This window comes from Melospiza melodia, chromosome 1 (assembly GCF_035770615.1).
Source record: "Melospiza melodia melodia isolate bMelMel2 chromosome 1, bMelMel2.pri, whole genome shotgun sequence".
Classification (NCBI taxonomy): domain Eukaryota; kingdom Metazoa; phylum Chordata; class Aves; order Passeriformes; family Passerellidae; genus Melospiza; species Melospiza melodia.
Genome location: NC_086194.1, coordinates 162,211,347 through 162,236,859, shown reverse-complemented (window position 1 = coordinate 162,236,859; position 25,513 = coordinate 162,211,347). Strand labels below are relative to the sequence as shown.

Sequence of the window (25,513 nt, the reverse complement as noted above, 5' to 3'; positions counted from 1 at the left end):
AGAAGGCAGGGAGGACTTCCTGTAATCTCTGCATCCTGCTGAAGCTTCACACATCTGCTTACTAAGAAAATAAAGGCTATTATGCTCCTAGACATGTTAAGTCAGAGTCTTGTGGAGTCAGGAGTATTGGAATCCACGTGGTGAAACTGGTACAAAATGTTGCTAATCGAAGGCTTGGAAAGAGGATGAAGGGAAGAGGGAATGAAGCTGTGACTACCCACTATTTGACTGTCGAATCTGCACTATTCATAGTAACACACCAATTGTATCTATCCAACTGCAGTAACGAGTGATAGCTCACTACTCAACAATTAGGTTTTCCTTCCCCACCTCTGCAATTAAGGTCATAACCTTTTCTATTTACTTTTGGGATGTGGTAAATTAGAGCTTCGGCTTCATTACAAAAATTAATTAAAATAGTCACACAATGGCACCATTCATGGCTGTGCTTGTCCTTCCCTGCAGTGTGTCCTCATGTCAGCTCTCATCGGTTTCAGTCCCAAATTCCAGTATGTGCTAGGCTGCCTGCATTATCTGGATCAGTAGACTAGATTTTTCTTTTTGTCCATCTTCTTTGATTCATTGGAAGGGCTCCTCTTGTTTCTAATCCCTCTGTTTCTTTTTTTTCTTTTAAGAAAGTGTACACTAGCAGGCTGTCAGCATGATCTGATGTCCCCAAAATGCTTTCTGGCCACAGAGTTTGCAGCAGAACCTTAACTTGGTCTCACAGCAGAGACCTCTGCCTAATAATTTCTCTTTACTGACATCACAGGTGTCTAGGTCTGGAAAAGAGGATTAGTACTCTTCTCCTCAGAATTTCAAGAACTAAACAGAACTACAGTGATAGGAGGATAAAAGCCTGACTATTCCCCAGTCACACAGAGTTGGGAGTCTGCCCATTGAAATAAGTTTGGGTTGTTGTTTTTTTTCTAAGCAATTTCTTTGTGAATGTAGTGCTTGTTTTAAAAGCTGGATTTATGAACTGGCAAAAAATAATATTTTCTTTTGCAGGAGAAAGTGTTGCATTATGTTTCACATGACCATGTCCTGAGGTGGTTCAACATACTGAGTTCTGTGCATACCAATAAATACAGATCTCAGAGATTTCAGGAGCAGTGATTTACCAAAAATTATTGCTTGATAGGAAGTACAGAAGAGCTCAGATTCATTTATATACCACCTGAAAGGAGAAATGGCCAACAAAGGCTTGGATTAATATATGTGCTGGTGAGAGAGTCCAACAGGCAACTTTGATATATACATGTGATTATCCTGAAGTCAAAGTTGATGTTGCTCTGGAGATGAGGATGTGAGATATTTGCAAAAGTGACACCTATTACAGGCTTTATTTCTTCAGAGCATTTAAGCATGTGTGTAACTGCAAGTATAACCTGCTTTTTTTTTAAACTTATTGCTTGACTACACAGGTGCACTCAGGAAATTGTATCCAAGTTAATTTAGGGCATGACTTCAAGATGCATCAGCTGAACAGCTTTAAAATGTAAAAGGGAGGCCTGGTTTTGTGGAGTGAGTGTGTCTTCACCAGAACCTGATATAGGTGATGAAGCCAGTTTGAACAAGGTTCAGACCAACAGTTCCTAAACCTGTGTTGGCTGCAGATGAGAAACAAGAAGGCATCCAGTGGGGAATGAGCACAGGAAGGGTTATACAAGCTGTGCCTTCTTTGTGAAACACAAAGAGGCAGGGTCCTCCTCTGGGCCAAAATAATCTTTCCTTGTAGGCAGAGTTTTCTGCCAGATCAACTCCCATGGGTGCCTGAGCTGGTGCTGGTGGCATGGAGGGGCAGGAAAGAAGCCATGGATGGGAGGTGACAGTGGAAATGCTCCCATGGGTGGGAGGTGACAGTGGAAATGCTCCCATGGGTGGGAGGTGACAGTGGCAATACACTGTCTGTGCTGCTGCAGACTTGCACAGGATCAAAGCACCCACATCACCTTGGCCATGGGACTCCCCTGGCCTTTTACTGAGGTTGATCATGGGGGAGATTTAAAAGCAATGATGGGAACATTGCTTGGAAGGATGTAACAGACCTGAGCTCCTTTACAGAATCTGCCAACCTCAGATGGCACATGTGACAAAGACATCCCACCTTCCCACTACTGCAAAATGTGGCCTCTCTCTAAAGCCCTTGATATAATACACAAACCTCAATTTTCAGATTTTGTGCCTTGCACAGTGATACCTGGGGGCAGGACTTTTTCCCCTACTTGTTGGTGAGGGGAAAATGGAAGAGAACTTTAGTCCCTAAAAAATAAGCATCTTGTCCTCTATGTGCCCTGAATAAATGGCATCCCATGTTGAACTTTGCTGAAAATGCTTTTTTTTTTTTCCCTTCTGAGAAAATCTGAAAATGAGACCGCATTGATATTTTGCTGCAGAGTTGTTGCCTGTAGGTAGGCTTTAGATGGAGCTGTTCTATGGAAATCAATCTGGTAAAGCAATAACAGCTGCTATTTTGCCAGCACACAGCAAGCAGAAACAATTGCAGAGGTACCCCCACTATAGCAATGCTGCTTGGTAATTTGAAAACAATGCATGACATAAGAAAAACCCGGATAAGGCTGGGGAACCACAGCATTGTTATTCCTCCTGTTCTGAAACTGCAGACTGTAAACACACACTCTTGGAAAAAAGGGAATTCCCTCACCTCTATGTATGGCCAGTGAATGATATATTATTTATAATGCTGGGAGAGCTGTGTGAAATGGATTCTGTTTGGTTTGCTCAATTTTTCACCAATTCCTTTTGTCATCCTTCTGGCTGTGTTTCCTGCTATCCTACCTCTCTGTCCAACAGGGCACTGCAAAGTGAGCTCATCTGCTCCCATGGACAGAGCAGGATCACACCCTGTGAGCACCGTGAGGACTGGAGGGATGGGAGAGACTCCATTTCTTGGAAGCTCTTGGGCTCTTTTTTCTTAATCTATAAATAGGAAAACACCATCATCCTTCAAAATATAAATCATTATTAGAAAGCCTCAAAGGGGACAGAATACACTGGTTTCAGAAAATAAAAGAAAGTATTCATTTGCTTCTCAAGTTTATTGATATATTTCATGAAGGCTCAAGGATGAAAGATTCTGAGGCAATATAATATTAATTTGCATCAATTTCTTAAAGAGATAATTCAATTAAATAGTTCAGCCTTTAGCAACCTATTCTTTTAATATCATATCTCTTTTTGAACTGTCAACCACTTGAAGGAACAGCCCTTGATTCTTTCTTGATTGTAAGCTAGATGAGGCAATTTTTCCTTGGGGAATAACATTAGCTAAATTAGGAACACTGTAATTTAAAGGTGATTAAGTACCTTTTGTGATTATTGTTCTAAGACTTCAATCTGATAACACTTAAGTGCATGTGTAATCTAGTCTTCCACAGGGCTACTCTCATTCATAAGTGGGTTTAAATCCTCATAAGATCAGGACCTAAATAAGTACCACAGTTAAACCTTTTATGGCACATTGACAGAGCATGTATTTGTTCTGATTGCAACGACATTTCACACTTGTGCTTGGTGTATAAACAGTAGGAATGCTTTTTAAAATCGGGATTTTCATTTTACAGAAGGAGAAAGCAAGGAACAGGAATGTGAATGGATACATTCTGGTCATAAGGCAAGAACACCTGGGAACACATTGTGGACTCCTGACCCTCGTGAATTGTGTCCAGCTTTGTGGACTGTACTTTGTGCCTTGGTGCTCAGCATGGAAGAAGCAGCAGGAACCATCCAGGCCAGGCAAAGTGACCAAGTCATTGCTCAACCTGCCCACTTATGTCTGGAGAAATTCCTTCCTAACCATCAGTCTTCTCGGGGTTTCAGTAGAATTTTTGTCAGCAGAGCACCCAATGTGTTGAAGGATGTCAGAACATGGGCTACTATTGCACCACTGACAAATTTAGGGCTGACATCTGCTGGGGGCTGCTGAGCAAGATGCACTCAGCTGACCCATTGTCAAGAAGTGCTGCTGGCATTTGTCCATGCACAGGATATTTTACAGAATGTCATCACTTGGTAATGAAATGCTCCCTGGTAACGATGGCTCACAAACACAGAAATAGCCTTTGCCCATAATAAAGTTTTGCAAATAATGCTTGCAGGAAGTGATTTGCTACGAATCAATCAAGCAAAGCCCAGAAATAATGTGGCAGATGGTAACCCGACATTACTGCAACATCACCAAACTACTCCTTACTCGCACTTTAAACAACCATTTGGACTCAGGTCTTTGAAGAAAAATTTTCACTCTCACTCTACAGCTGGTTGAAGCTGAATTGTCACCCCACAGAAAATTCTATCCTTAGAATCAGTAAAAGGCAGGATAAAATTAAGTCTGAAATGTCCTTCAATGCAAAAGAAAAAAATATTCAGTTATCAAGACTCTATTTTGATGCCTTCAGGCTATATGCCCTTTCTCTATTTTTAGCCGTGTTAAGCTACAAACAAAAATTTTAAATATAAAATTAACACAATCTTTGTTCTAAGTGATATATACAAAGAAAATTTAACAAAATAGATTTGAAAAAGAAAATGCTGGAAAGAAAAAACACTTTCCTGTTGACATTTTTTGTCCTATGAACATAAAAGTTTGTTGAAATCATCATGCCTCCATTTTTCATGCCCTAGAACCTTCTGACAGAAAAAATATTCCACCTGAACAGCTTTGATTAGGTCTCTCTAGGTTGTGACTGGGTACACTCAAGTTACAGTGGTTTAAAAAGTTACTCATCGTGAGGTACACTTTCTTATTTGCAAGGTAAAACCCATTATCTTACATTGTACACTTAACTTACTTGTTATTGAGATTTAAAATGATTAAGTTTTCTCTTTATACCTGCATATTCTTTCATCACTGTATGAAGACTTGTTGCATGTCACAGAGCAGGCAGTCCTGATTTATTTACTGAAGTATCAATGCAGTCCTTAAACAACAGCTTTACTTGCAGACGGAGATTTTTCACCCTCCTCTGCCATGCGCATCATTGCACTCTGAAACCTCTCCAGAAACGAGGTTAGCCAAGGCACTGTTTGCACTAAAACAAGGATCATCCCAGAAATGGGGTGGCTGAAGAAAGCAAAGTAGGCCACCAACTTTCCCTGCTGGATTGCTGGCTGTGAGCGTGTCCCACAGGAACGCCGCCACGCTGGTCGTGTGACAGCACCTGGATTTGAGCAGTGTCATTATCACGAGCTGCTGGGGACATTGCCGGGCTCTCTGGGAGTGAGGGTCATGCAGAGCTCCAAATGAATTGCCTGCTCGGACCCATGCAGGTCTAAGCAGAGGGAAATTGCTGCGGCAGCCTGTGCTGCCATGGCCCTGCTGGAGACAGGGCACCTGCCCAGCCTGTTCCCTCAGAGATCAGTAACAGAGGATGGTCCCTCGTGTGCACCTGCCTAGGTACTGCCTGAAATGAAGCAAAATGCACTGGCAAAGACACTGGCTTTTCCTGGGCAGAGTTTGTAAGATAAATTTCAATAACTCGAATTCCTAAATTTCCGTCTCAGCCGTGGTTGTTCATGCACCACTGTGCATATATGAAGGGAAAGACCCTTGGACCTCCTTCAAGGTCTAAGGCTTATTCTTCTCTACATCCATGTTCCTGGTTCTACAGCAGTTTTACGCTAAAACACGTACACCACAGCTCGTGCTGTTCCCTCGGTGTGTGATTTCCCTGGGGGGAGCAGCAGCAGGACCTGTGGAGCTCTGCCCCCCACACCGTGCGGGCAGCGCTCCATTCACACCACGGGAGGGTCCCGGACGCTCGGTGTGAGCGCCATGTGCCAGTGTCACACTCGTGCACGGTGTGAGCCACCGCCTGTCTGCGTGCGGAAACAGGGGATTTTGACCACAATGTTTTGTAAAATCTGGCAGAGTTAATGTGCAAACCGAATTACTTCAAACCCCCACGTTTTACACAACCCACTCTCACAGTCTTGCCTATCGTCTGGCATTTGTGGGAGAGGATGAATGAGCAGCCTCACAGCTGCCGCCGGCTGCACTCCCCAGGCTGCAGCTTTGCGAGGCCTCTCAGCGCTGTATCGGGGGGCTCAGGCAGACGCTTGTCACCAGAAACAGCCGAATTTGGGCCATTTCGGCGAATGTCACCAGAATAAAACAGTTTCTTCGCCGAATGCTGAACATGCAAGTCAGTTTCTGCACGGGAACCGGACCGGGTCCAGCGGAGTTCTCGGGGCGGCCCCGTCGGTAGCGGGGCGCGAACCCGCGGCCCCCAGCCCACCGGCCGCGCGGGGCCAATGGGCGGCCTCGCTGGTGACGCGGCGGGGCGGGCGGGGCGCTGGGCGCGGGGCCGGGCGGGGGCGGGCGCTGCCGCCGCGGGAGCGGCACGGGCGGGCGGAGCGGCTGTTCCCGGAGAGGGCAGGCTGCGGGTTGGGTGCTTTGGCTGTAGTCTGGTTCGCTGGGGTTGCCAGAGACCCCCTCCCGGGTACTCCACGAGGACCGGCTTGACGCTCGATCCCTTTTAATAGACACCGATCTTTTTTCCCCCCTTGTTTTTTCGGGGCGCACTTCGCCCAGCGCCGCGGGCGCCCGCTGCCCTGAGCGCTGCCGTGCCGGGAGGCGCGGGGGGCCGGGGCCGCGATGCGCAGAGATGGGGCCTGTGGCTGCTCCCGCATGGGCTCGTAGCGCCCGCTCGGTGCTGAGTGCCCGGGTGCCGGGGAGGTGCGTGTAGGAGAGAGGCGCCAGTAGCGCTGGATTTTATCCCCTTGTAGAGGTGCAGGCAGACAGGGGTTCAGGTGTGTTGGGGTGTATTTTTTTTCCCTCTCGTTGCCTACATCAGCTTGTTTGCCCCTTCTCCCCCTCCTTTTTTTTTTTTTTTTTTTTTTTTTCTGGGGGAGGGGTGAGGTGGGAGCCCGGGGTGTCTGATTTTCCTCCAGCTGAGCAGTGCAGTTGCAGCGGTAGCGGTGAAATCCTGCTCCTCCTGTGAGCTCCAGCCAGGAAAATGGAGGCTGTGATAGAGAAGGAATGTAGTGCGCTCGGAGGGCTCTTCCAGACGATCATAAGCGACATGAAGGTAAGAGGCTGAGGTGTGTGGGGGAGCACAGGGGAGGGGAAGCGTCTTCCCACCTGGCCCGGCGAAACTTCGCCCCGGGCGGTGCAGCCGCATCGAGGGCTGGAGGCGGCGCGACCTCCCCGCTTCGCTGGGGCGACGCTGCCCGGGGCTGGGTCCGCGTCCCCGCCGGCGGGACCGGCCTGGCAGAGGGCTCCTGGCCTCACACGCAGGGTTTGGGGCTTGCGAGTTGGTTGCAGGATACTGCCTCTCCCTCTCTCCTCCTTCCTTCTTTTCTCTATTTGTCCTGCTCAAACATGCAAGCTGTTACCTTGCACCAGGGTCAGCGATTTGCCTCTTTATTTTACAAATATTTTTATTCTCCTTTTTTCTCGCCCGGTATGGGCTGTCAGATCGGTAGCAGAATGAATGCCGCGGGGCGGGAGCGTGGTGCGGAGGAGCCGGGCACGGAGCATGTCAGCCGTGGGGTGGGGCTCGGAAGGGCAGTGTGAGCATTTCGGTGCCAAGCTGATGGGCGCGATGGAAAAAAATCTCTGCCTGGAGATGCTCACAAGTTGATGTGTGCCTGGATTAAAATTGCCGCTCGGTGTGGTATTATTTTCACGCTGTATGTGCTCGTGGAGGTGGCATTTCCTTCTTCTGTGAATGGATGCAAAGGTTTCAAGCGCGGGGGTCTCTCCTCCAGCCACCAGAACCCGAGTGTGCTGATCCCGGCTCTGCCAAAGGGTCCCTTTGAGAGAGGCGCTCCCACTCTATCCTTGGCAGCCAAGGGCACTCCTAAGGGTTTTCTTTGGGTGAGCGGGTGCCTCCCACCCTTCTCTCGTGGAAGTAAATAGCGTAACAGCGTTGCTGTGTTCTGCCCGTCATGTCTCCCCCAAAGCCGGGGCTGGAGGCGCCCAGGCTCCGGCACACGGCCGTACTGCAGAATACTGCAGTGTTCCCCTGGACAAGGGCAGCTTGTCTGCCTGCCAGGGCCGCCAGGGAAGGATGCAGTTGTCGGGAGATGTTGAGGGACGTGTCAGATAATGGGGACTGCCGTAATTTAAAGGCGGCAACCGTGCACGCTGTGCTTTTCCCAGGCAGGGCATGGGATTTCTCTGGGTGTTCTAATTCATGCGGGGCTGCGGGAGAAAGAGCTGCCAGGTAGTATTGGAGGACAGGGTCTGCTCTAAGAGGGAGCCTGGCAGAGGTGAATGGTTTCTACTGTATTTCTTGGGGAGGGTGGAGAAGCTGTTTGGACTAGAAGTTATTTTTTGGCAAACGTTCATATGCACGTTCCTCTCAACAGATCTTAGGAGACATTTAATTAAAAGCGTGGCTTGTCAAGAGCAGGCAGAGAGGAGGGGGCAGTCTGTGTATATCTGTCAAGACAATGCTGCAGACCTGGCAGTGGTGGTCCTCAAGCTCTCAGCCTCCTTGGATTTTTAATAATGACTGCACTTAAAAATAAAAGAAATCCCCCCCAAAAGCAGGAAATGATCACAAATAATGGAATCATTTTAGTGGTCAGTGCAGGGAACAGGCAGGAGATGTTCTGTTCCAGATCAAGTGCGGTTTTGGGTTTCATCACAGATGGACGCAGAGTATGTTTATTCTTTCCTTCTTTTCATAAGTGATGCATTTGGTTTTTCTTGCTCTTAAGCCAGTGGGCCTCTGTGTAGATTCATTTTTTTTCTTTGGCACATTGCTACTTGCATGGGAATGCTGCTCATCAGAAAACATGTTGACATGAGTGTATGGAGATGGGCACAGGTGTGAATATTTTTTTCTTAATGCTCCATAGTAGTGGAACCTGTTTTGTGAAGTGGCAATTACTGAAGGGGGAGGTTTGGAAGGAATAGCTGCAGATCTTTAGCAGCATGGTGGTTGTTATGGTTAAAAAAATCTGCTCATTATTTAGCATGAGTAGAACAAAGAATTTTTACCTGTAGTTGGATTTGATGCGGCTGATGCTGTACTACTGAGATGCACTGGGATTCTTTGTGAATTGCGCACAAAGGAGCACAACAATTTCTAAGGAAAAGTAGCTATTCTTTTGATAGTTAACCAGAACCTTTCAACTAATCATGTCTTCAGTAGTAAAGTGAAAATTAGCATTTTAAGTGCTGTTTCACGTAGTCAGATCTGTGTGGGCAGGCTGCTGGCAGGATCTCGGAGATGTTGCGTAGGGGTCTGCCCACGCATCCCCGAGTGCTCCCTCCGTGCCTGTTTCTCATGGCAGGCTGTGATCAAGGCCCCACATGCCCTGCAGTGCTGAGGGATTTGATGCAGCATCCGCCTTTTTTTAACCAAATGCTTCACAGGTTCTTTTATCCTATGTATTGCTCTACCTTAAACTTTGTTATAAAGATGGTGGGGTTAATCAACAGCTCAATTACTCTGAAGTGTTGCCAGTGGATGCAGATGGGTGCTGCAGCTGAGGTGATGAAGATATAGTACACGCAGACTGATTTTTCTCTTTGTTCACAGCAACGCAGAACTGGCTCAGGTGTACCTGTTGTTAATTTTGAGCTCTGCCTGGTTCTGACAAGGTTACAGGAACTGGAATTACAATTTTGAGCAATGTGATTGTTTCCATTTGTCTCTATGTACTCTATTATATCTGAAACTTCATATGGGCAATATATGTCAGTATGGCTAACACATCACATTTTTTGACAGCAAGATTGTGTCTTGCTGGCTGAGGTCTCTTGAATGGCATTTAATGTTTTCTCCATAAACCCCAAATTTCTCTCCACCCTCTGTCAAAAATATTTTTGTGTCTAATACTCAACAAAACCTGCTTCAAAAAAACTCGGCATAAAGCTAAGTGATTTGGAGAAATGTTACTGAGTAAATGTAAGAGCAGTTAATAAACATCCCATTTGTACTGCACATTATTGTACATCGCAGAGTCACAAACTATTTTGAGTTGGAAGGGACCCACAAGGATCATTGAATCCAACTCTAGCACTGCACAGGACACCCCAACAACCCCACTGTGTGCCAGAGTGCTTTGTCCAAATGCTGCTTAAAATCTGTCAGACTTGGTGCTGTGACCACTTCCCTGGGGAAGCCTGTCCCAGTACCCAAACACCCCCTGCGTGAAGAAACTTCTCCTGATCTCCATCCTAAACCTCCCCTGGCACAGCTTTGTGCTGTTCCTTGGGTCCTGCAGAGATGCCCCTCCACTTCCCCTGGTGAGGAAGCTGTGGGCTGCAATGAGGTCACCCCTCAGTCTCCTCCAGGCTGAACAGAACATCTGGAACTTCAGTCCCCTGACAAGGGAAGTCCATTTTTTCCATGCCAAACAAGGGTCAGATTTGTTGAGTAATATGGTGGTGTACATGATGACAGGGTTGTTTGTGTAAAGTCCACAATGGGAACTGAACTTGGCTGTTGTGCTCTAGAATTGGATTTCTGTGCTTTGAGATTTCAGGACCTGATTAAAGAATCATAAAGGTGGGAGTGTGTGTGCCCATCCCATCCTTATTTTGGTCCATTGTCACAGCCCTGATGTTTCCTACAATACATCACTGAGCATGTGGCACTTACAATTAGTTACACTCTTATGCAAGATCTTGAAAGCAATTAAAGTTTATAAAAACAAAAATAAAATGTCCCCTCAGAGGAGGAGTCCTGTGTGCTACGTGCAGACGCTGTGTGACTTGTTTTTGAATGCGGCGAATTTTCTGTAGCTCCCTGTGGGAAGGGAGTATTTGATCTGAATGGTTTGTAAGTAATTTCTTGCAATTGAGAAATGAGATGCTGCAATGTGCTGTTAATTTCAATATCTCTTTTAGTGCAAAGCAAATCATTGCAGTTAATTTTTGGGAGGGCCTGTTGCAGATGGGTTTCAAAAGAACTTGTCTTCTCATGCAGAGCAGATCTTTAATGCTTCTTTTCCTTCTGAGTTGATTTTACATTCCTTTTAATCATATTGTTCTCTGCTATCCTGAAGAAAAAAACCACCACCTCTGAAAACATTGAAATTGGCTGTGTTTGTAGTTCATCAGTTGCTTGATGGTGTTTCTTTGGCTTTTAGCATTCTCTTTGTCTTGCCTCTTCTGCCAGCATGTGTTTTGACGGAGCTTTCTGTGTATGTACAGCACCTGACACCTGGGGGGTGGGCATGGGGGAAAGATGAGTAATGAGCAGTTGGATGAACACAGGTTGTCTGTGACTTCATTTATACAAAGTCAGAGGATTTACTAAATTTTTATGGGTCAGGTGTGTATTACCAGTTAGTCTCATTCATCTCCCTGCATGTGCGGGATGTGCAGGTATTGTCCTGAAACGGGGCTCCCAACAGACATGTGCGTTTTTGGAACGATTTAGAAGCTTTTGTTATATGTGTGTGTGCCTTATTTATATTTGTTTAGCTGAAAGCACAATAAAATCAGTAATAAATCAGTAACCTCTACTATAATACTCTAGAGGAGGTGCTGAGACTCCTGGACTAGGCAGTGGTGCACGTTTTCTTCCAGCTATGCAAAACTCTTGGTTGAAACACAAGAGACAGACATGAACATATGGGCATGAGAAACATTTATGTTTTTGCAGCCTCTAACCTGCTTTTAGAAGGTGATCTGTGAGAGGCAGCATTTTAACTTGCTTTTGTAGAAGTTGGACCAGGAGTGGCCACATCAAGGATTGAGAGTTGTTTGTTAGGTAGCCCTGTTTGCTTACAAGGGATGGCCTTGTGATATTCACACAAATAATATAAACTGAGGAAAAAATATTTGATGGAGCAAATAGAACTGCTGAGACAGTTACTACAGCAGGTACAGCTGCAAGTCCTCAGTGTGTATGTTAATCCAAGGAGCAGCACACATGTACCAGAGAACCTGGGCAAATTTATTTTACCATGACATGTCCTAGTGCAACAGCTCTTCCCCAGCTGTGCTTTATTTGAAGCTTGAGATCTCTGTTGAGATTAGGAATGTTCAGTTGGATGATTTTAAGGGTTAGTTTCAATCCAGCTGTTCAGGATGATAACTACTGTAAGGAAGAACAAATGTGTCATGCACTCGGAGTGGCACGGTTTAACATCTTCCTCGGTGACTTTGACTGTGGATTGAGTGTTCCCTCAGCAGGTTTGATGATGTCACCCAGCTGGGTGGTGCAGTCACCGTGCTGGAGGGGAGCAATGCCATCCAAAGGGATTTTGTCAGATTTAAGAGGCAGGGCTGTGTGAACCAGGGAGCCCTTATTGCACCTTGAGTACCAAAAGGGTCTGCAAGAGAGTTGGACAAAGACATGACAAGGGCATGTAGTGACAGGACAAGGGAGAATGGCTTCAGTCAAGAGGGCAGGGTTAGATTAGATACAAGAATTTTTTTACTGTGTGTTGAGAACAGATTTTCCAGAGAAGTGGTGGTTGCCCCTCCAAGGGCAGGTTGGATGGAGCCCTGAGCAACCTGGTCTAGTGGATGGGGTTAGGGCAGATGATCTGTAAGGCCCTTCCAACCCAAAGCATTTTGTGATTTTCTGTGCAACAGACAGGTAGGTGCAGGCTTGGAGAGGAAGCACACCTGCCATGTTGCACTGGCATGTCCCTCATACAGCAGTCTTTAGGACAACTATCTCTTTCAAACCTAGCAAACTGGTGTTTCTTCCCCTTCACAAAAAGTCTGGAATTAGTTAATTTGGAGCTTTTCTTCCCATTTATTTTGTTCCTCAAAGGTTTTAGCACCAAGGCATTTGGAGCATAGCTGGCTGCTCTGATTTCTTATCCCTCTGCCTCCCAACAACCTGCTTGCTCAGGCACTTGGTTTGTGTACACTGAAATTCTTGCCTTTTCCAAGCAGCTGCAGTATCTTTCTGTGAACATCTCAGAGGGGGAGGGATTGGCATGCAGCAAAGGCTGAAAGATGGTGCAGGAAGAGAAGCCTCTGCATGCCTGCCCAGACACTGAGGTTCAAGCAACAGGGCATAGCTGGGAACATACTTAGTCACAAGTAGTTTATTTTTTAGAGACACATGCTTTCTTGATCCAAATACTCTTGTGTGAGTGTTAACAATTTATACAACTGTTGAACATTTGCTACATAAGTGTGTACTGGGCTGGCTTATCCTGTGACATACCCAGAACAAGGATTTTTAATATATCTCAAGAGTGTTCCTTTTGGACCTGGCATTATGCCAAGAGCTGCGCAATGAGGTTTGTGAGGTTCTAAGTGTGGAAGGAGTTGTGCAGTGCTGCATGAAACACAATTGACTGAACAAATGTTGGAGAACAAGAAGTCTGTGTAATTATGGGCTTAGTGCTGGTTAATACCTAACAGAGGGTGATATTCAGTGGAGGTTGCTGCTTCCTACCTGAGTTCTGAGTGTGCATGAACGGAACTCAAATCTTTGTTACAAAATACCTGAGAAGCAGATTCTATTTTTTTAAGGACCAAAGTTGCAAGAGTTGATGGAGTATATTGTGAATCTGTAAACAGCATCTTCTGTAGCATAGCAGTCTGTGTGTTTTCAGCTTCTGAAGAACATTTTAAGGTTCATGGTCTACCCAAAGACAGTTGATCTGGAAGATAAGCAGGGAGCAAAATAGGAACTATATCTAAAAAGGCTTCTTGGTCTACTTCAGAGCGTTCAAAGATGAGTACAGAGAAGTTTGAGTCAGCATCATAAAGAGGCTACCCTTCAGAATAAGGTAGTCTGTTTAGGCTACATGTATAGAAATGCCTTTTCCTCTTCAAGGGTCCATTTTCAATTTGAAAATTATGTCTGCCTTGATACTGTAAGTGCCAAGCACTGCTTTGTTTGCTGGGATCTACGCTGACCTTTCAGGACATTGATTGACTTTTTCCTGCTGGGCTGAGGTAGCTCGAACGCCAAGGTGTTTGGAAGGATTGGAGACAAAATGTCTGGTAGCTTTGTGGCTAGGACCATAGCAGGTTTCATCTTCAAAGTGCTCTCTGGGTGACTTGGCTCCAAAGAATGGCTCCCATTTTACAGAAAGGGAAGCTATGGCTGCAGGTTTAGTGACTTCTACTCCCTCCCCCTAGGACAAGAAGAAATTGGGTGCATCTACAACGTGGAGTTAATGAGGGAATGTTGGTTAAGCTCACAGTATAATAGGTTTCTATCTCCATGTACACACTACTTTGTTTTTACTGATTAAGAAGTGTTGCTGTTCACCCCTGTGATAACCTGGTGTTTGCAGGCAGAAGAGATGACATCTAAAGATGATTGATAAATTCTCAACAGAAGTGTCCTGAACTCCTCTCCTGGAACTGAAACTAGAGGACCTCTCTCAGTTTTTAGTGGCGAAGCCTGACTGGAACATCTTAACCATAAGCTGGTTGATTGTGAGGAATTTGTCTCTTGTGGGGTTTTCTGTGAGCTCTGTACTTTTTGCTCTTCTGGTCAACAACCATAAGTGATATGTAGTTGATTTGAATTCTAGGATGCTACCTGGAGTACAGTCATCCTTTAACAAGCCATTCTTGCAGGGATGAGCTTGTGTTGGTGTGTAAAATGCTGCTCATGAGTGTGTAACTAGAGACACTTGGTTGGTAGTACAGAAGGGTTCACATTTCTTCTCATTCTTTCTTCCGCATAAACTGCCACCATGCTTCTCATCTGAGCATGAGATGTATTTTTTTTTTGCCACAAAAGTCACACGTGGGCTTTGTAATATCTCTGAAGCCACCTGTATAGAGGCACAATTTAGAATTTTTTGTTAATAGAGCTATATTTGGGATGTCTCCTAACAGTACCGTCATTGAACAAACCACGTGGATGCTCATTGTCCATGAGCAAACTGAGGGTCTAATTTGGAGCTTGAAAGGGATTATTTATCTTTTCATGAATAAAATGGAAAGAAAGTAGCCTGCATTCAGCATACCTGCACTTCACTGTCTGTCATGAGGCAAAGGTCAATAAGCATTAAAAACGTGGGTACCTGGCTGCTGCCTTTCTCCCAGTAGGAACTTTCCTGGTCATCTCAAGTGCTTGTCAGTAGTTTGGGTCCTGGAGATTGTTGTGACTGCTTGTAGGATGGAGATTGCGTTGAGTGGATGGTCAGAAATTAGGGTTTCTGCTTGCTTGGAAAGAAAAAGGCGATGAGACCCCAGTGGTGTTGGTGACATTACTAGCACTAGGCTGTTGGCTTCAGGCTGTCCTGTGTAGGTATTAACTTGACTGACTGCCTCCTGATATTTTAATTATCTTCATTTTGATCCAGCTGAAATATTGTGGGTTTAGAAAATAACTGCTGAGTATGTACAGTGGCCACTTAATGACTGAGTGGATGAAAGGTGGTATTGATGAGTCTCTGAGGAGAAATCTGCTATTCAGGCTTGCAGACTTGTTCAGACCTGCAGTGAAGAATGTGGAACTAAATGCTTCCTCTGGAAGACTACTTAATGTCCAGCTTTTTTCATGTGGCATGGGATAAAAGGTCTCTGGATGCTGTGGGTAGTTGTTTCCCACCACCCCCTTGTCTTTTGAATAACTTCCTATGTTTAGAGAAGGAGAGACTGTATGTTTATGCATGATGTATTTTCTCACAGTACGAGTCTAACTTTTGTTTGCTAATTACCCAATCTTGGATTTAAACCATGAAGTGGCTGCTTTGGACTGGAGTTTCTTCATCTTATAAACCATGAAACTGAACTGTGGACAGTACAGATTTGACGTGGTCCCTATTGACATAGAAGGAGGCTCATGAGTTGGATTTGTAACCAGGACGAGTTTTCACAGGTCCTTCCTGTACTACAGATTGGAGTCACAATGATAGAGCAACTGGTATCCTGCACTGGGGATGTTTAAGCATGGGCTAACACACGGCAGGCATTATTATAATACAAATTAAAGACTCCTGAGCTCGGACAACAGAGTGGTACCAGACTTAGGTTCCCTCTCCCCCTTTAAATGGGATCTAATTTAAGTGAGATCTACTAAAAATGTGTGTTCTTACAAAGTAGGGCTGCATTTCAATGCTGCTGCTAAGGGAATTGGGTATTCTTTAGAGTTCTTCAGGTGGTTTAAGGATGTAGAAAAAATGGGTATCTGTGGTATTGTTGTTCAGATTTTTCACCCCAGTAGTGTGAATACCCTTTTCTGGATTTTACTGACTGGATTTTAGTTTAGAATTTTTTCATGTCATTATCTGTTTTCTTTATTGTTCTAATTGTACTGTTTAAACTAAAAATTAAACAATTTTGAAAATACTTAATGTGTGGTTCTGTGATATGTAGAAGAAGTGCCCGGTTGACATTTTTTTTAATAGCATATGAGATGTCTTCAGCAGCATTTTGTTGCATAATTTTCAATATTCTGATAATGTATGTCCTTGAAAAACAAAGCCTGGCATGCCTGTTTATACTATGCATGCTGAGGGAAACTGGTTTCTAATCCTGCCATTCCCTAAACAAGAGGCAGAAATAATGAAAGTAAATGTATGGACACAAGACTGTGATTTACCCCTGCTTTATTTCCTGAAGGGTAGTTACTGCTTAAATGGCATCTTTAATGTGCTTTTACTTTCACCTGCATGCACTGTGATCTCTCAGACCCTGAGTCTATACCTGCCTGCTCTGTTCTCTGTTCAGTGCTGTGTGTTCAGCTCTTGCTGTGAGATCCTGTGGAGTTCTTGTCTTTTGCTGTTGGTGCCTTTTCACTCCTGGCCCAGCACAAGTTGAGTCCCTTTTGCTGATGGAGCTTCCTCTATGCCTGGCAATACCTTCAGCTCAGAAAGAATGATGGGACCTTGAATTCAGCTGGTCCCTTTCCTTGGCTTGTGGCAGTATTTCTGCAAGACCTCTACACAAATGTGTCACCCTTCCTGAAGGAGTTCTAGTGAAAGGAAGCTGCCTGACCTTTCAGAGTTGCCTGTTACCTGGTCTTATAGTTGAATGGGTTGTGCAATCTGAAACTTCTCTGCTGAAGCCAAGCTGATTGTTTCTTGTTCTGCACCACTGGGAAAGAGATGATGGACAGCATCAGGGATGCTCTTGAAATCAGTACTGGGACTTGGCTGAGTTCTTGTTCTGAATATAAGAAATAGGGAGTAGAAAGGGTAGATTTAGATTGGACACAAATTGATTTAATTTACAGTGAAGGTGGTGAGACAGTGGAGAAGGTCACCTAGAAAAGTTGTAGATTCTCCATCATTGGAAGTATTCATGTTCAGTCTGGATGGGGCTGAGAACAACCTGATCTAGTAAAATATATTCCTGCTCCTGGCAGGGGGCTTGGACTAAATGGTCATTAAATGTCCCTTCTATCTTAAGCTGTTCTGTGAATGTGTGTATTTGAAAATCAAAGGAGTAATGGAATAGATTTTGTGTACATCTCTGTGTCATAAAGAATTAAGTTTCTCTTGCCAGCAAAATTCCTGTTTCAATGTGTAGAAAGATTTGAGACTTTAGATGCAGCTTAGGAGCATTCATGAGACAGGCTCTTGATGCTTTTCAGAGTAGAAAGAGGCAAAGCCACCAAGCAGAGTTTTTGGATGGAGAAGAGCAATTATGAACTTCAGGCAAGATGATGCTGACCCACAATATTTCAGCTGGATCAAAATGAAGATAATTAAAATATCAGGAGGCAGTCAGTCAAGTTAATACTTACACAGGACAGCCTCAAGCCAACAGCTTTGTGCTAGTAATGTCACCAACACCACTGGGGTCTCATCACTTCTTTCTTTCCAAGCAAGCAGAAACCCTAATTTCTGACCATCCACTCAACACAATCTCCATCCCACAAGCAATCATAACAATCTCCAGGACCTCACCCTTATTTTCAAGACCTTTTGTGACTTGTTAAGGGTCTAGGCAGTCCTGTCCATGAGTTGTGGGCTTGTTTAAATGAGTGGATTGTACAGAGGAGGATGTGTTAGTGTTTGGTAGCAGTTTTTGACTTCTGCAGTTATGGCTGGCCAAGTGCTCTTTCACCCAATTGACTATTGATTTTTCTAGAAAAGAGGAAAAAATTCCAGTGCCAAATGTTACCTGAGAAGGGAAACTGCCTGTCAAATGTTGTGTCTTCCAATGTGTTGAGACATCTTGGCTGTAACCATTGTTTTTCCCTGTTTTTTTCTTTTTTTCATTTATTTTTTTCCCCCTCCTTTTTCTTTCAGACTGTTATTGTTTTCCTGTGCTCTTCCCCTCCACTCTTTCCTGGTTTTGTCTGTTAAAGGACTCTGGAAAAGTGGCAGTCTCTATGTGCATACTTGCTGATTGCCATTGTTATGTGTAACATCTGTGACCTTGTCTGGTGTTTAGCACAATAAAATCTCTTTGCTACTTGAAGGTAGTGTAGTGAATGCCGCAGAAATGAGACATTCAAAATAATCCTTGTGATTCTGTTATCTGGTAAAAATATAAAAAGAAATCCAGCATGATTTCCAGCATGATTTACTTTGGTGGGGTAGGAGGTCACATGTACAAGCCAAGTTAAAATTTTTGTTCCAAAACCAGATCTATGGCATTTGGATGTGTTACTAGGGCGTGGAGCTCTGTAACAGTGTTGTGTGTTTGGGACTGCACTTCTCAGTTTATCACAGCTGAACAACAACACTGAGGTGGAGAAGTTCTTACTCCTGTAGCCTGTGCAGTTGTTTTCTTTTCCATTTCATTGAAGTCTTGCAGTTAGTCATTGTTAGTACTTTCCTGGAAGGCATACAGCTCCTGCTTTGATAACCACTGAGATAAAACCAAGGCCCTGCTCTCTCCTGGTTCTTCTCTCTGTTACCTCTCTAGCTGAAACAGCCAAATTAGCTTCTGGATTTGCTTTACTGAAGAGCACCTCCCTGGCTCTTTCCCCCTGCCCCACAAGTTTAGATGGATTGTTGCTGTGAACAAAATTCCAAACTGTTCCTGCTGCCTTTGTACTTGATGTGTCAGCAGGAGCTGGTAATAGGGCTGCAAAGCCTTTCTGATAAATGAAAGCACTTAAAACAACACTGTCAAGGGTTTTTTGAAGATGGAATGAGTCTCATATGTGGGAATTGGGGTGCAAGGAAATAAATTAATAAAGTAAGCATCTTTTTGCCTAATGGGAAAAAAAGAATCATAACTTCTTGGCAGAAAGAGTGAGAGAACGTTTTAAAACTGTCAAAGCTGTTGATACTTAAGTTGTAATCTTAGATACAGCAATCTGGGCTCCTATTCTTGCCTTTAGATGTCATCAATAACAGCTTCAGTAAATATCCTTTGCTGCAAGTCTACCCTTCTTTTTTTGAGAAATCATTGAGTTTCTCATATGTGTCTCTTCTCATTCCTGGTGTGAGATCACTGGCATGAAAGGTAGGGAAAAACTATAATCCATAAATCTTTTGTAGAGTTGTGTTTATGTTGAGGGGTTGTGCTGGTTCACCAAAAAAAAAAAAAAAATTCTACCCAAGGCTGAAATTCTTTTTCCCAAGCTGCATCTTGGTGATAATTTTGTGCTTTTCCCTGGTGTGGTGGGCTGATCTTGGCCAGCTGCTTTTTATCTCTCCTTCCTCAGTGGTGTAGGGGAGAAAATCATAAGAAAAAGCTCAATGATTGAGACAGAGGCACAGAAACCACTTACTAGTTATTGTCATGAGCAAACCAGACCTGAGTGGAGAAGATGAAATTTATTGCCAGTTAAAATAGTTTTGAATGGTGAGGAAGGTGGACAAAAATAGGGACATCTGCCCATGTCCCTGGGGTCTGGCTGTCAGGTGGGATTTCAGTCAATGGTGATGGCCCACCCTTTTCCCCTGGCAGTGTGGGAGCTGTGGCTTTGGAGGGCTCTGCCCAGGTGTGGGTGTGTGTCTGGCACTCCAGACACACTCACTGTCCCTGGGGGAGCTGTTTCATGTCCGTGATTGCGGCCCGGCCACGCAGTGACAGTGACAGGCACGGGGCACCGGGTGTTTCTCAGCCCCGAGGCTGAAAGGTGTTCCCGTGTTTGCCCTGCCTGTGTTTGGCACAGATTAGCTGGAGCTGGGCTATGGGATCAGGTGACTAATCACCTCTAAGCCCACTAATTAAGCAGTGGGGTAGGATAATGGCATGCTGCAGCTTTCTGGTGACATGCTGGGTGGCAGCTGAGCTCTGCTGAGGAGCTCCCGGGCCTTGGTGCCATGGAGTGTCATATGGCAGTGGGAAACACCCATGCTGTGGAGGACAGGTCAAATTTCTGCCTTCAGTGACCAAGATATTATTGGGCACTAAGTTATTTTGGGGGAAATAGTCCTTGGATTAATCATTTATCAATTTCAAAGAAAATTATTTAAACGAACCCTCACTGTAATCGATCCCTGGCTTAATCCATGTGGAGCTAAATGGGAATTTGTGACCCAGGATCCTGCCGTGGCTCTTCCCTAAGTGTGGCTGCACCTGGGGGAGGACTCCTGCTTTCATAGATAACACCAGGCCTGAGTAACCCTGATATTTAAAAAGGGAAAAATTAGTTTCTTTATCAGTCAGCTGAAATTGGAAATTGCAGGGGGAGCAGAGGAAGCTCTGGGAGAGGCAGCATTAAAAATAGTGTGTTATTATTCTTCAGACAAGGCTTTGTGTCGCAAAAGCGTGTCATGGACAAAGACATCAAATTCCACCTGCTGTTTCTTTGTGTTTAAATTGAGAAAGTAATACATGTTGAATCAAGGATGTGTGTTTTTCAGCACTGTTAACATTTCTCTTGACACTGCTTTGACAACAGCGAGAACATTTGCTGGAGGTGAGACACAGCAGGGCTGCCGTGCTCCAGGTGGCACAGGAGGAGGTCTTGGGAAGGAGTTGCTGCCCTGGGCACTGGCACTGTGCAGATTTACAGCACCATTTGATTCCTGCCATCTCTCAGTTTGTCCCCACAGGCATCACTTACATGGCTTCCTTGCTTCCTAGCTGCTGGAGTTGGGATGAACCCCTGGTTATTTGGTCTTGTGAAGTGGTGGTAGGTGTTGAGCACTTTTGCTGTAGGTGGGAATGACAGGGTTTCAGTTTCAGCAGGGATGGAAATGTTCTTTGGAAAAGCTGAAAGGAATGATGCAGTTTAGTGCGTGACTTCATGATCTGAGGGAGAGATGAGCTTGTGGATGTGGCTCCAGCAGGGAAAAGTGAGAGCAAATTATTCTGGAAGCCAGATGAAGTACATGCCTCTTACTTTCAGCTGAGTGTGAAACCAAGATATGGCAAGCTGAGCAAATAATATAGGACTTCATATCCCTAATGTAAAACTGCTGGAAGGTTTTCTTTAAAAATGCAAAAACAAGCAAAAATAGAACTCCAACAAAACCCACCAGTGAAGGTATTAATTCAGTGACATTAAAAAGCCCCAAAAGCTCAATTTTTCTGCTGTCTGAAATGAGATCAGATGCTCGTTGCCACTATTTAGGGAGCCCAGGTAAACAAACTGCTTTGATTTAACCAAATACAGCAAACAATTAAACAAAGTGGGCTCTTACTACTTACTTGAGCAGCCTTGGTTTGAGGAAAACAGCATTTTTATAGACAAGAGCTAAATAGTTGTGGAAATGTTTGACATCTCAAAATTTGCTTTCTAGACTGACCAAAAATTAAAAAAAAAGGGGGCTTTCTTCCTGAGTGGTGTTATGATAGGAGTGCTTGCCTGGAGAGCAGCTAAACACAGGGCTGGTGTCAATCCCCTTCATGCCATCAGGTGTGTTTAGCTGGATAATGCACCAGGGAGATGGAAACATAATCGGGCTGCTTTGGTATCCTCTGCTTGCTGGCTTGCATTTTGCTGGAGAATCCTGTAAAGCCCTGGGCCGTGCTGGTGATTGTCAGGGCTGTCAGGGCTCCTGGCATGCCCATGCATAATGCATGCCCGGCTGCAGGTGACACTGAGAGAGGGTTCAGAGTAGGGATTGCACTAAGACTAATAGGTTTAGGGAAATAGCATTTTTTGCCTCTTTTAAATAATTGGGTTTCTTTCATTTTTAAAATGTCTGACAGGTTTTTGCTTAGCACAAAGCACTTTATATTCTAGATCTTGCCACCCAGACTGCTATTTTCTCTTTAATTTTCTGTATTTGCCATTGGCTCTGTCATGTGTAGGGTATAACAAGGTTTTATGAACACCTGCTTTGCATTGTTTGGGGTCTTTTCCCTTTCTTTTTTCCTTTTTGCAAAAACCCCACAAGCCTTGCTGAAGAATAGAGTAGAGTACCAGGAGGCTTCCAGGCAGGTGTCTGGGAGCTGCCTTGCCAGGCTGTACTGAGGAGCAGGAATTTGTCTGACAGCTTTTGGGGAAGGACCTGTCCTCGCCCTGAAAACAAAACACTATCTCTTACAGCAGTGGATTTTGGTTTACTTACAAAAATCAGACCAGTTTATAAGGGTGGATTGAGTTTGCTACAAGCAAATGCACTTTCTTGCAACCTCTTCCAGTCAGAGCTGGGGTAATGTTAGCCTTGAGGATCTGCCTTATCTGGGTTTTATTGTGTTGTTGCTCTGGTAACAGCAAGTCTTATACCTTTATTAAAGGAAGCAGGGATATTTTATTTTACTCTCTAGACTCCAATCAAAGGGAAATGTTGAGGTTTCTTTCTACTACATTTTTGCTGTTAGCGGAAAATTTGTACTTGCTCTGCAGAGAGCAATTTTTTGTTTTAAATTTGGCAAATAAAGATCAGGACTTGCAAGAATACTTTGTGTTCATATTCTAAGTAAAACATTGGGTTTTAATCCAGTCTTTAAAAATGGGGAAAATTCTATAGGAGACTTGAAGTCAGGAAGAATTAAACCTTATTAAGCACTTTGTATACACTCAGTGCCATACTGTTTTATCAGCTTCAATTCAGAAATTGTCTCCAAGGCTTTTGACTGTTTTGGAAACAGGTCTTGCAGTGACAAGGTAGCTGTTGGGAAAGCTCGTTGTCTTGAGCTGTCACTGTGCTTTTCTGTGTGCAATTACAGAGTTATATTGAGGCAGTGCTTGAAGCGGTGTCTTGGTCAAGTCACACTTTCATTGTACAGGCTCTGAGCCTGGAAAAAACACAGATGATCGGTTGGTAAAGAAGAACAACTCTGATGCTGCCTTTGGTTTTGGGAGCTTCTCTGTACTTGCTGTTGCAGTGCCCTGCTTTCAATGGGCTTGCTTTTTGCTGTATCCGTCCAAAGGAAGGCATTTCTTTTTGCTGCTTCAGTTGAAATCCCTCTTGCCCAGTGTTCTATGCAGAAAAACTGTAAAGCCTCATTAGAGGACTACTGTTTCATCTGGCTTCAGAAGCAGTTGATTTTGGTGTTCATGGATTTAGTACAGTTTTAGTTATTGTTTTATATCCAGTTTAATTTGATCTATAGTATTAAAATCAGAATGCTCAAATCAAGTGTTCATTGTTGTGTTTTGTTTTTTCTTGCAGGGAAGTTATCCAGTGTGGGAAGATTTTATAAATAAAGCTGGGAAGCTGCAGTCTCAGCTTCGGTAAGTTTTATGTTACGCAGTCAAGATCCCCTACAGTTCCTTGGATGTGCAAACATTAAGATTAAATGCAGCTTTTGCAAGGATAATTTCCTAAGCACATCCTAGTAAAATTGTGCATGTTTCTTAGTCAACACCTGCATGTTATTTTTTAAATACTACTACTGGTGTTTTCACATATTTAGGAAAATTCACAGTATGCCATCAGCTATACATAATAAATATAAAATGAACTAAATTTCATGGATATTGATAAAAAATTGGAAAGAGTTTACTGTTGTTTAGTGAACACACGTTTGGAGTTAGGTCTATGTTGCCCTTTTTATTAGTGTAGAGTACAAAGGGGTTATGTGGGAGGAGGGCTCAAAATATTAAAAAATCTTTGGTAGCCTTACCAGCATTTTCTTCTGACTTAAAAATGAAGAGAATTGCTTTGCTGGATCATACATTGGTGATTATTAAAACCTAAGGATTTGAGGTGTACTTTCAAAATGGCATTCTGGATTATTTGATATATGACAAAGTATCACACTCAGACCAATTCTACCTCTAGAATTCATTCATTTGTAAATTTGTTTCTGCTGATACAAATACAAGCTCCATTTCCTCACAACTCTCCCTAAACCAGTCTCCTCTCTGCTCTGCAGAACACCATTTCTTTTCCCCAGCAGCTGTGGCGGTAACAGGTTACTGGCAGTCTGGTTTGTGGTTCTGTGTTGCATTATGAACCATTCCCAGAGAAGCTGGGGCTTTGCTTCATTTGCCCTAAACAGCTGGAATGTGCTGTTTGCTGCACTGTGCCTGACATGCCACACTTGCTTGTGGTTTTTTGACTTTTCCAGCAATCATGTCACAGTGAGTACGGAAGATGTAGAGGAAGTAGAGAAAGAGTAAATGGAGAACTTTCCTAGCATTTTATACTCTCCAAACACAGGCCTTTGGGATGGCATGAGGCACTGTTTTGTTTATTTCCCAGTCCTGTGGTGTTGCATTCTGTCATTGCAGTGCCACAGGAACATGCAAGCAGGCAGCTTGAAAGCCTGTGTTCGAGGATTTGCTGTTTGTTTCTAGCAAATGTGAGCCTTTTGCTGCTGTTTCATTTCTGTGTGCTCTGATAAAGGACAGCAGATGTCATTTGAGCTGGAGCCAGATCTTTCTGGATCTTGTTACTGGGGAAATGGAACTTTGTTATTAGCAATATAATTAATAATTAACAACATAGTACATGAATAACAGTGTGACCCACAAGTTGGGAAGATGAACATCACAAACAGTGTTAAGGAAAATTTTAGAGAAGATTATCTGGTTCCAGGGCCCAGTATTGCTAGCTAGCTGTCAGGGTGGGGGTTTGCCCTCCCTTTAATCTCCTGGGCATGTGGAGAGTCCTTACGCATTTGCTGGGTCCTGTCATGCCTGGGGTGGTTTTATTCTGTGTGTGTTCAAATCTTTTGTGCTGTCAGTAGGCCATTTACCACACTGCCAGTTATGTCCTCTGTACCTTGAGCATATTTGGAGTGAGACTTGCATAAAATCTGACCTAATTAAGCAGTCCTGTGGTCTTTCTGGCCGAGGATCAGCTTCCCTGCAGGTCTGCTGGGTTTTTTGAGGCTACCAAGGAGCTCTTGAAACAAAGTGAATGTGATAGTCCCTGTTCTGGATTTTGCTTGAAAAGGCTGACTGACACCACCAAGAGAGAAAATCAGAGTTACTGTTAGAAAAAATGTGCAGAAACAGAACCATGAGGTAACTGTGGAGAGGGCACAATTGTAGGGCCCTGGCCTACTTTCTCTTTAATTGGGTCAAGCAGACTATAAACCTTCAGAAATTGGGACTGACCTGAGGTGTTCAGGGCTCTGGGGCATGCTTATCTAGAGCAAACGTGTCTGGAAATGGTAACTCACGTTTGCTGTCCACTTGAACAGATCTGTCCACCACAGGTCTGGGGGGGTTTCCACACGTGGAGGGAGATTGGGCTAGGGAGGTTGACACTTTGGGTTGTGGAGTCTGAGGTTGCTGGTGTACCTCTCAGGAAGGGTCCTGCTTGGAGGAGCACTAGATCAGAAAGGGGTTTTGTTTATTTTGGGCATTTTGGAGTTGGTGTTTTTTTTTTGTAGGTT

The 25,513-nt window shown here is 44.2% G+C and overlaps 1 protein-coding gene across 13 annotated transcripts in view; it reads left to right on the top strand.

Annotated features, from left to right (window-relative positions):
- Positions 1-6,357: 6,357 nt before the first annotated feature.
- Positions 6,358-25,513, top strand: part of MTSS1 (MTSS I-BAR domain containing 1) — a 125,640-nt gene continuing 106,484 nt past the window's right edge. For 11 of the 13 annotated variants that reach the window (XM_063173994.1, XM_063173934.1, XM_063174011.1 and 8 more), the window contains exons 1-2: positions 6,358-7,052; positions 23,338-23,399. In XM_063173994.1, coding sequence (XP_063030064.1) covers positions 6,981-7,052; positions 23,338-23,399 — 134 coding nt within the window. In that variant the 5' untranslated portion in view covers positions 6,358-6,980. The remainder of the gene's footprint in view (positions 7,053-23,337; positions 23,400-25,513) is intronic. The other 2 variants (XM_063173903.1, XM_063173912.1) reach the window with 2 other exon arrangements.